Raw genomic sequence first — 11,923 nt, 5'->3', positions numbered from 1 at the left:
CCCCAATTTTCCTAACCCTAGCCGCCTTACCTCCTTCAGCCACCAAAGTCCCTTCTTCTCTTCCCAAACTCAGCAGCAATTCATGGAAAAAAAAGAGAGAGAGGAAAGAGATAACGGAGAGAAAGAGAGAGAACTGAGGGAGGAGAAGAGGAAGGTGGCGCCGGCGCCACAGGTCTTGCTACCGCCGCCTCATGGTCGTCGCGCTCGCAAGCTATCACTGCAACTAGGGGTGGCAAACGGGCCTAAATCCGCCAGGCCGGCCCGCGTAACCCGCCAAAAAAGGCGGGCTGGGCTGGAAATTTGGGACCGCCGAAAGACAAAAGTCCGCCTAACCCAAACCGCTTAAACCGTGGGCTTTGGCAGGGCGGGGCGGGCTTCCCCGGCGGGCTGAGGCATTTTTTTTAAGGTGAACCCATGAACCTAGACCCAGAAGTCCAAAACCCATGAACCCACCCACCCGACCCGACCCAATCCCTAATCCCCAGTGAAACCCTAATGAATCCCTAATTCCACTTCCAGATTTGCAGTTACAGCTTCCTCAGTTCCTCGTCTCCAATCTCCTCGATGGCTCTCACTCGGTTCCTCAGTTCCTCAATTCCTCACCGTCACTCTCAGTCTCTCACTCGGTCATCCTCAACAGTCAACACAGAGGCTTCAGCCTTCAGCCTTCAGCTTCTCCAGTCTTACACGGTCACACCTCACACCCGCCATCTCACACTTCCATTGAGCTCAGCTCGCACTTCAGAGTTCCGTCCTCACCCCTGACGCTCGCTGAGTCGCAGTCACTGAGTCACGTCGATCTTCGGTCATCGTGGCCTACTGGGTTCTAGCCACCGCTGCTGCTCCGTCTGGCCGTCGTCGCTGCTGGTCTGGGTCCTGGGCTCTTGGGTCTTGTCCTCTCGCTGCTGGTCTCGCTCTCTGGGACTCTGGGTCTCCTTGTTTATCTTCATCACTACGACATGGCTGCTCCTCGCCTCCTCTGGTTAGTTTTCTAACTTATGGTTTGAGATTCATCAATTTAGGTTTGTTTGTTGTGTTTTGTGCTGTTTGATATAGGTAAATTAGGGTTGATATTTGGTTGGGTTTTGATTATGGTTGATATTTGGTTAAATCTGATTATGGTTGAGTTTTGATTACGGTTGATAATGGTTGATATTTGGTTAAATCTGATGCAGATTCAGAAATTGTTTCCTATTTTTTTGTGTTGTTTGATAACGGTTGAGTTTTGATTATGGTTGATAATGGTTGATATTTGGTTGAATACTTGAATCTGATGCGGATTCAGAAATTGTTTCCTGTTTTTTGTGTTGTTTCATAATAGTTGAGTTTTAATTATGGTTGATAATGGTTGATATTTGGTTGAATACTTGAATCTGATGCAGATTCAGAAATTGTTTGCTATTTTTTGTGTGGTCTGCTAATGGTTGATGAACCTAGTTCATATAAACAATTTACGTTTGCTTTTATTTCAGAAAATATGAATTCTGAAACTGTGAGTAACCTTGTTACTATTGGAGTTGATTCTGAGGCTGCTCCGATCGAGGTTGATGAATCTAGTTTGAAAAGGCTAAGACTAGCAACCTCCGATGTTTGGAATTTTTTCAAAAAGCTCGGTCCAGATAAGGATGGAGTAGAATGTGCTGAGTGTAAAGGATGCAAGAAGGTGTTTAAAGATGGAGGTAAGCGATATGGCACTTCTACTATAAAATGGAATCTTGATAGTTGTACTCAAATTAAGCATGAAGATATTGGTCAGACTATAGCAGAATTGCAACTTAAAATGGGTTCACTTAAGATTGATTCAGGAGTGGCTAGAGATATGTTTGCTGGGTATGTAGTTGCTGGGGATAAGCCTTTTAATATGGTTGATGATAGGAGATTTAGAAATTGGGTGAAATATATTAGTCCAACTTTGAAACTTCCTTCTAGGAATACGGTTAAGGCTGACATAGTGAAAGTTCACAAGAGAGAAGCTGCGAAACTTAAAAAAATTTTAGTTTCCATTCCAAATAGAATTTTCTTAACATCTGATCTTTGGACTTCCAGTACCAATGAGGGGTTTATATGTTTGACTGTACATTTTGTTGATGAGAACCGGAAATTACAAAGTAAAATTCTCAATTTTTGTGATATGCCTCCTCCTTACACAGGATTTGAGTTGTCTTCTAAAATCTTTACGCTTTTGACTGAGTGGAAAATTGATAAAAAGATTTTTTTCATTACTTTGGATAATGCTTCTTCTAATGATACTTGTGTTGAACACTTAAAAAGTACTTTGGATGTGTATGGTTTATTGTTGTGTGGTGGTGAATTCTTTCATGTTCGTTGCTCTGTTCATATTTTAAATCTTATTGTCCAAGATGGAATGAAAATATGTGGTGATGCAGTGTATAAGATTAGAGAGTCTATTAAGTTTCTGAGAAAATCTGAAAGTCGAATGGTTAAGTTTAAAGAATGTTTTGAAGATATTGAGGGACTTGAGTATACGAATGCATTATTTTTAGATGTTCCTACTAGGTGGAATTCACTTTATGCAATGCTTGCAAGTGCTATTCCTTATAAGAAAGCTTTTGAAATGTATAAAGTAAAAGAAGCTGGGTTTAGGGAGTATTGTCCTTCATCAGATGAGTGGAGAAGAACTGAAAAGATATGTGATTTCTTGTTACCATTTTATGAAACTACCAAGTTGATGTCTGGAACTTCTTACCCAACATCCAACTTGTATTTTTTACAAGTTTGGCAAATCCAGCTTATTTTAATAAATAGTTTGAAGAATAATGAAGTGCTTATAAGGAATGTGGGAGAAAAAATGATGATTAAGTTCAAGAAATATTGGGAAGAATACAGTGTTGTTCTTGCATTTAGGGTAGTTCTTGATCCTAGATTTAAACTCAACACTTTGGTTCATTGCTATAATGAGATTGATCCTATTAGTGCTAAAGACAAAGTGGAGCATGTGAAGAGTAAGTTATACAAGATTTTTGAAGTTTATGACCAAAATTTCTCTACAACTGTAGAGAGTTCTTCCCAACTTTCAAATAATTTTTCTCAAGTAACATCTTCTGCAATTGGAACTCAGCTTATTAAAATTGTTGGTGTAAGTATTTTTATCTACTTGGTTATATGTATTTTTTATTTTTTATGCTTTTTGATTCATATGTTGTTTGTAATGCAAAGGATTTGATGTCCCGTAATCAAGAAGCTGAAGTGAAAAGTGGAAAGAACCAACTAGATATTTATTTGAGTGAGGCAACATTATTTTGCAATGATGCAATCATTGATGTTTTGCAATGGTAGAAAGACAACCATCATCGTTTTTCAACACTATCACTAATGGCACGAGATTTGTTGAGCATTCCTATTACTACCGTGGCTTCAGAATATGCATTTAGCATGGGTTCTCATGTTTTGAATAAGTATAGAAGTCGTTTGTTGTCAGATAATGTTGAAGCGGTGATTTGCACCAGAAATTGGATACGTGGATATGATGATTTTGGTATATTATATTTATGACATACATACTTGAGTGATTTTGAACATTATTATGTACTATTTTGCTAATATATTTGTTTACCTTTTTCTAGAGGAAGATAAAGATCAGGAAGATATTGCAAAAGGAGAAGGCTATTCTTCAGGAGTTGGTTCCAATGATGTTATTGACTTACATGAAGATGAAGATGAAAATTAAGTGTATTGAATTAAATTTAATTTGCTTTGAAGACTATTTATAATTATGTTTTTGGACTTTGGATTATATTTATTTTGTCTATGGGACTATTTATAACTATGTTTTTGTATTTTGGATAATTGGATTATGTTTATTTATTTTGAAGACTATTTATATTTAATATTTATATTTATATTGATTTAAATAGAAGATATTAGATATGTCCTTATAAATATAAAAAAAAACAATTTTAGACAGGCTTAGCCCGCCAGCCCTCCATTAGGCCGGGCGGGCTAGGATTTTGGGACCGCCTGAATAGGCGGGGCGGGGAGGGCCAGCCCGCCAGAGAGCGAGCTTCCGGCGGGGCGGGGCGGACTTCCCCGCCTGCCACCCCTAACTGTGCCCCATCCCTAAGTTGCAGCGCCGTGGACTAACCCCGTCGCCTTCGCCGTTCACGAATCGCCGCCGGGAGACAGACCCGCGAAGAGAGAAAGAGAGGGAGCTTGTGCTGCCTTCTCTCACGTTAGATCCGTCGTTCGTCGTCGCCGATGCCTGGTCACCCTCGCCGAGCTGCATGTCGTCGCCGTTAAAGGAGCCGCCGCCGTCGCGTTCTACTTTCCTATGTGCCTCCATCAGCGTTGATCTATCACTGTTGTTGCTGAGTTGATGTTTCCGCCGCTATTCGCCATTCTGAGCTGCGCTGCCGTGACTGTGGCCGCCAGAAATGGTGCTGTGGCTGTCAGAACTGCTCGGAGATCACCGCTGCCACCAGAAACCACCGCCGAGGTCTAGGTCTGCTTGGTTATATAGTCACCGTTGCTGCTGAACCGACAGAGCCACTCCTGAGCTGCCGCAGCCATTGTTAGAGTTCGTAGTCGCCGCCACTACGGTTGGTAAATAGTATTCCTGCTCTTGGTCCCCATTCTTTCAATTTTATAAGGATATTGTTATCACTGCAATGTTATTGCAGCTGCCGCTGAGGTTTTCCGCCATCATCGGGGCCGCTGTGGGGGCAGTTCGGGGTTGCTGCTATTCCGTTTTACTGTTATCGTAAGTATATTTTATTTCAAACCATCGCCGTTAGTTTGCCGTTATATGTTATTAAGGTTTCGCGATATTTATGTTTTAGGATTGAGTTATCGGGATCACCTGTAGCGAGTAAAGCTGTTTCTGCTATTGCGGAAGTGAGTATACTTGTGGTTGAAGCTGCAGTTAATTTCGGGCGGAGAGAAATGGTTCTTGTGACGCATTTAGTTTATGAGTTCAACTTTTTGAGGTAGGGGTTTTCTTAAAATTTATTTTATTTTACAAAGTTGTTATAAATAGATATTAATATGAGAAACATATATCTGTGATTATGATTGTCTTATAAATGTGGTTGTTTGATGGACTGAATGACTGATTGCTCGATTGTTTGAGTAGTTGTGATTGCTGAAAAGGAATTAGTTTGAAAGGTTATTTAGTTGATTATTATGAAAAGTGGCTTTCTTAGTTTTAAAGCTATTTTTGATAATATAAACGAATCAGTTCTAAAAATGATTTGAAATATGAAACTGAATTAATTTTGGAAACGGTTTAATTTTGAGTTAGTCTGACTCTAAAATGATTTAGTATAGGAGTTGGTTTGATTTAAAAAAAAGATTTATTATTGACATTAATTCGCTTTGAAAATTATTTGGTATTAGAACTGGTTGAATTTTGGAAATGATTGAGATCTGGAAATGATTGAGAAAAAAGGTTGAGAAATGTTTGGATGGGACTCGAAAAGGATGGCAATGTTCGAGTTTTAGAGAAGATGCTGCCGAAATTTTATAAAATTAGAAGTTTTATTTGAAGTAATTAATTAAAAAGATTTATTTTTAAATATTATATGTTTTAAGATTTGTTTATTTATCAGAGAAAGAATTATATTTTGAATTGAGATTGTTAATGGTTGGAATGGAAAGAAGGATGATGAGGATTTTCTATGAAATATGGTTTTTGAAATGAATTTGGCAATGAGATTTGGATTGATGAATGATTATGATGTTGAGAATATTAAGAATATTGAGATATGAACTTTGAATTATTCACATGGCTTATGAATTTGAAATATCTGAGATACGAGGTTCCCTGAATTAAGTGTCGTGGCTTGCCTCCATGTGTACCAGGTTGAAAACTCGATACTCTGTTGACCCTACGACGTAAGTGTGACCGGGCACTATATAAATTTCCGGGAATGTTACCCCCATTGAGCAATATTGATTATTTGAGAAAAAGCTATGCATAGACTCTTGGGGATGCACGTCAGGGGACAGTCTAAGGACAATTCAGACTTGTTGGGTTGGCTGGATAACCAATAGATGAGCCTCATCAGCCATAGGACAGGCATGCATCATATGCATTTGTATGCTTTGCTTGGGTTTGAACTTGTTTTGGTTTGCCTAATTGCTAAACTGTTCTTAACTGCTACTTGAACTATTTGCTGTAACTGCTTCCTAATTGTGCTTTCCTTGTCTGTCTTGCCTGTGTTTGTCTTGGCATGTTACATTTGAGAATGGACTTTGGTGCTGAATTAATGATTGTGTTGTTTGATTGCGTGGTTGGTTTCTGATTGAGATTTGCTTATGAGAAAAGAAAGACTTGGATTTCTGAAAATATTGAACATTGTTTCTTTAAAAAGGTTTTGAACGATTAGCTATTGGATTTTAAAAGGATTTATAAGGCAATGATAATCACTGAATTTGAAAACAATTTTCTTATTGAAATATCTTCTTATGACAACTTTGAAACTCCGTGGTGAGACCGTGTAGTTAGGTTCTCACCCCCTACAGCTTTACCTTTTCAGGAACCGGATGAAGAAGCATTAAGAAGAGTTAAACTCCGTTTAGTTTTATATGTTGTTGTATTAATTAGATTATTTTATTCTCTTGTCTTTGTTATTACAATTTTTATAAGAGGGATAGGAGATTATATGATTTTTATATATATTATATTATAAGATATTATGTAAGAAGTCTTGTATATGAATCTATGCCTGCGTATTTTTTTTTTAAGATAAAGTATTTATTTCTGGATTTCAAAGAAAATAGTGATACGGTGTTGAGTCACAGGCTCCTATTTTAATATTTAGTATGTAACGTAGTCGTAATACTTCTTGCTATCAGAGTGGCGCAGCCGGAAGCGTGACATTCTGGAAGCGAGGGTGTTGCAATATCTCATCCTCATAATTTTTATGTATGTATATTATATTTTTTAAGAATATCTTCAAATAAGGAAACTGAATCAAATACTAAAAAACTAAATATATAACACTTATTTTAAAGCATACAAAGTTCTTCTATATATACCTACTATACAATAATAGTTGTTCAATACATTCTTATTATTTGCTTTACTATTTTATTCTACATACTTTCTTACTTGAATATTGAATATTGTTCATCAGGTCTGATCAAGAAAAGAAATACAAGTGTGATCAATGTGATAAGAAGTTTTCAACTTAAAAAAATTTGCGCGCCCATAAGAGCAAGGCTCACAATCTAGTTACTTATAATCCAAGTAATTGTAGTATATGCAACAAATATTTTGACATTCCATCGTTGTTACAAGTTCATATGAAGGAAAAATATGGTTACTATACATTCTTGTGAATGTTAATGCATTTGAAATAAGTCCATGAGTTATGTTAAAGTTTAGAATGAGAATCAATATTTATGGTATTTTATTCATTACTTTATGGGAGAATTTTTTTAAGAATTTAATTTGGGAATTGTTATCCTATTAATTAGGGTTTTAGGGTTATAACTTTTCTTATATGGGTCTTTATATTTAAAAAAAATTAGTCTTCTGTTAAAACTATTTTATTTGATCTTATCTCGTGCATTGCATGGGTAATTACACTTGTATTATCCTTAAAAGAAAATTCAATCTACATTCCCCATATATATATGAATAAATGTTATCCTATAATACACATAACCAAGTTAAATTTTCTTTAAATATATCATTTGATATGTATTTCAAATAAAAAAATATTATTATATCTTAGATATGAAATATTTTTTTATGATGTTACTATAATTTTAATTATTTGCTCTCATTATTAGCATTTAATATGATTTATTTAATTTTTTTGTCGATTTAATATTCCATATTTTTTAATATTTATTTTTATTGTTGTTCTTTTTTCTCTCAAAATAAATTATATATCATCATCATAACTAACGACTCTTGCGTGGTATTTCTTAATTTTAATATTACAAAATTTGCATAAGATTACATTTATTTATATCTCATCCTCATTATTTTTATGTATGTATATTATATTTTTTAAGAATATCTTCAAATAAGGAAACTGAATCAAATACTAAAAAACTAAATATATAACACTTATTTTAAAGCATACAAAGTTCTTCTATATATACCTACTATACCATAATAGTTGTTCAATACATTCTTATTATTTGCTTTACTATTTTATTTTACATATTTTTTTACTTGAATATTGAATATTGTTCATCATGTCTGATCAAGAAAAGAAATACGAGTGTGATCAATGTGATAAGAAGTTTTCAACTTCAAAAAATTTGCGCGCCCATAAGAGCAAGGCTCACAATCCAGTTACTTATAATCCAAGTAATTGTAGTATATGCAACAAATATTTCGACATCTCATCGTTGTTACAAGTTCATATGAAGGAAGAACATGGTTACTATACATTCTTGTGAATGTTAATTGTTAAGGCATTTGAAATAAGTTCATGAGTTATGTTAAAGTTTAGAATGAGAATCAATATTTATGGTATTTTATTTATTACTTTATGGGAGAATTTTTTTTTAAGAATTTAGTTTAGGAATTGTTATCCTATTAATTAAGATTTTAGGGTTATAGCTTTTCTCATATGGGTCTTTATATTTAAAAAAAACTAGTCTTCTATTAAAACTATTTTTTTTGATCTTATCTCGTGCATTGCACGTGCATGGCACGTGCATTGCACGGGTAATTACACTTGTATTACCTTAAAACAAAATTCAATCTACATTCCAAATATATATATGAATAAATGTTATCCTAGAATACACATAACCAAGTTAAATTTTCTTTAAATATATATCATTTGATATGCATTTCAAATAAAGAAATATTATTATATCTTAGATATGAAATAATTTTTTTATGATGTTACTATAATTTTAATTGTTTGCTCTCATTATTAGCATTTAATATGATTTATTTAATCTTTTTGTCGATTTAATATTTCATATTTTTTTAACATTTATTTTTATTGTTGTTCTTTTTTCTCTCTAAATCAATTATATATCATCATCATAATTAACGATTCTTGCGTGGTATTTTTTAATTTTAATATTACAAAATTTGCATAAGATTACATTTATTTATATCTCATCCTCATTATTTTTATATATGTATATTATATTTTTTAAGAATATCTTCAAATAAGGAAACTGAATCAAATACTAAAAAACTAAATATATAACACTTATTTTAAAGCATACAAAATTCTTCTATATATACGTACTATACCATAATAGTTGTTCAATACATTCTTATTATTTGCTTTACTATTTTATTCTACATATTTTCTTACTTGAATATTGAATATTGTTCATTATATCTGATCAAGAAAAGAAATACGAGTGTGATCAATGTGATAAGAAGTTTTCAACTTCAAAAAATTTGCGCGCCCATAAGAGAAAGGCTCACAATCCAGTTACTTATAATCCAAGTAATTGTAGTATATGCAACAAATATTTTGACATTCCACGTTGTTACAAGTTCATATGAAGGAAGAACATGATTACTATATATTCTTGTAAATGTTAAGGCATTTGAAATAAGTCCATAAATTATGTTAAAGTTTAGAATGAGAATCAATATTTATGGTATTTTATTGATTACTTTATGGGAGAATTTTTTTTAAAAATTTAATTTGAGAATTGTTATCCTATTAATTAAGATTTTAGGGTTATAAATTTTCTTATATGGGTCTTTATTATGTACGTAGGTATCTTTTTTATTTGTTAAGCTTGTATAATTATATTTGATTAATAAGAAAATTAAAATTTAAGTTTTAGTTTTTATAAACATTTTTTAATTCTTGTTAATATATGGTCAATATAAATTTTTACGGTAATGTCTTTGATTTTTTAAAATTGAATTTTATTTATTGTGATATGGCATTTTTTTATAAATTGATAGAAGACGAGGACCATTTAAAAATGTCAAAATGGGTTGAATTTGTAGAGCTAACACATTTGCGGGAAAGAAATGTTCGATCATCAATATTTTTTCTTATTAGCGTTACTGTTTCTAACCCGATATTTCCAAAAACTTAACAATTATGCTCAGCAAGAGTTCCTTGAAACATGTGAACAAACAAACGTGATAGAACATAACAAAGAAATCAAATTGAATTATATTATATTCTATTCGATAACAATCAAAATAGTTTCATAATTTTAGTCTGAATCAAAATGGTCTTTCGATTTTTAAACTAATCAAAATAGTCCTTCGATTTTAAATTGTAAATTGAAATAGTGTTTCTTTTAATCACTATTTTAACCCAATTAAAGATTTTATGTGGATCATTATCGCTAGTTGGCATAATATTAAGCATGTTGACACGGTGTAAAGGGAATACAATTGTTATAATTCTCCCCAAATCTCCAACCACCAATGGTTATAAATAATGGGGGTAAATACTCTTTCCGGTTCTTGAGCATTTTAAATTGGGATATGTCCCATCTTTATCATTCAAAAACCTCAACTAGGTCCTCAACCATCAACGTTAGTAAACGTATCGATCCCTGTGACCGATTGCTAACAGGTTGCCTGGATGACGTGTTAGGTGAAGACTGAGTTGTTAAATATAGGTGCCACGTGTCATTAAAAATTGTTGCAGGGACTAAAAACCCCATCCCTACCCAAACTGTTCTCAGCCCCACCGGCAACACCCTCCACTCACCACTCTTTCCCAGCACTCCTCCACCAACTCCACCGCCGCCACCACTATCACCGCCCCACAACCTTCGCAACTCATGCGAGTCCTCCACCTCTTTTTCTTCCTCCACAACCTCCCAAAATTTCACCCAATGGAGGTTCTCTCTCCCGACAACACCCTCCACCACCACCATCATTACTCCTCTGCTACAAATTGATTTTAGAGTATTTAATTAAATTGGTTCTCAAAAAATTTTTAAGTGGATGTTTTGGTTTCCAACAAAAATTAATTGTATAATTAGTCTCCAATATTTTCTAGCATTAGACAAATTAATTTTTTTTGATACCGCTCTATTAAGTATTAACCGAACAATCTGACGTGTCATATTAAATTGATAACTCACTCGTTAACTGTCACGTGTTAAATTAGGACAAATTAATCCCTCTTAAAAAATTATTTATTAAAAAGAATTATATATCAGACAAATAAATTTTTAATAATTTCATTATCCTCACAAAAATATAATCAAAGCAATACAAATATGTTTAGGCCATATTAAAATTCTCTAGCACAAATATTTTTTCTTAGTACACATCTCTCTAATTTTCTTGTCTATATATATAGGATGTAAACTTATTTTCATATTAAAAAATTTTAAATCATACCAATATATCTTCTTATATGCACGATAGCCAAACTATGAAATAGTATTGGATTTATGTGCGATTTCCTTGAAAATCTATTTATTTGATAAATGGTTTGCTTAAGGGAATCAATTTGTCCTAATTTAACCACGGCACTTAACGGCTGAGTCATCAGCTTGATAGAGCAATATAAAAAAGGACCAATTCATCTGACGCCAAAAAATATTAGAGACCAATTATATAATTAATTTTTATTAAAAACGAAAAATATTCACTTTAAAATTTTTTAGGGACCAATTTAAATAAATACTCTTAATTTTATTTTATTTTTATCAATAACATTATCCTAAATTTCAACCCTAAATCCATATACCATTAGTTTACAACGGTGAAATCAGTTTCTAAATTCTCTATTTGATGAGCAAACTATAGCTGCCAATTCTTGTGGAGTTACAACTTCTTTCTGAAAATGACAAAAATAAACTTCATGTAGATTCTCTCCAATGTGGCTAAAGCTTCTCGTGTCATGTTGTAAGCTCTCTCAAATTTGGATTGCATTATCTTTATCATCAACCCACATAAAAAAAAAAAATTCCATGACTCATCAATCTTAAAATATAGTAACATCTCATCTCAAGAAAATCATAAAAACAATAATTAACATGTTTA

At 33.3% G+C, this 11,923-nt stretch overlaps 1 protein-coding gene across 1 annotated transcript; it reads left to right on the top strand.

The window, feature by feature from the left end:
• Window positions 1–564: 564 nt before the first annotated feature.
• On the top strand, window positions 565–3,297 carry LOC140173762 (zinc finger BED domain-containing protein RICESLEEPER 2-like). Its single transcript, XM_072198337.1, has 3 exons — window positions 565–751; window positions 1,383–3,097; window positions 3,178–3,297. The coding sequence occupies exons 1-3, from the start codon at window positions 565–567 to the stop codon at window positions 3,295–3,297; spliced, it is 2,022 nt and encodes a 673-aa protein (XP_072054438.1).
• The last annotated feature ends 8,626 nt before the right edge of the window (window positions 3,298–11,923 follow it).

This window comes from Arachis hypogaea, chromosome 6 (assembly GCF_003086295.3).
Source record: "Arachis hypogaea cultivar Tifrunner chromosome 6, arahy.Tifrunner.gnm2.J5K5, whole genome shotgun sequence".
NCBI lineage: Eukaryota > Viridiplantae > Streptophyta > Magnoliopsida > Fabales > Fabaceae > Arachis > Arachis hypogaea.
This window is presented reverse-complemented; position numbering and strand designations above follow the sequence as displayed.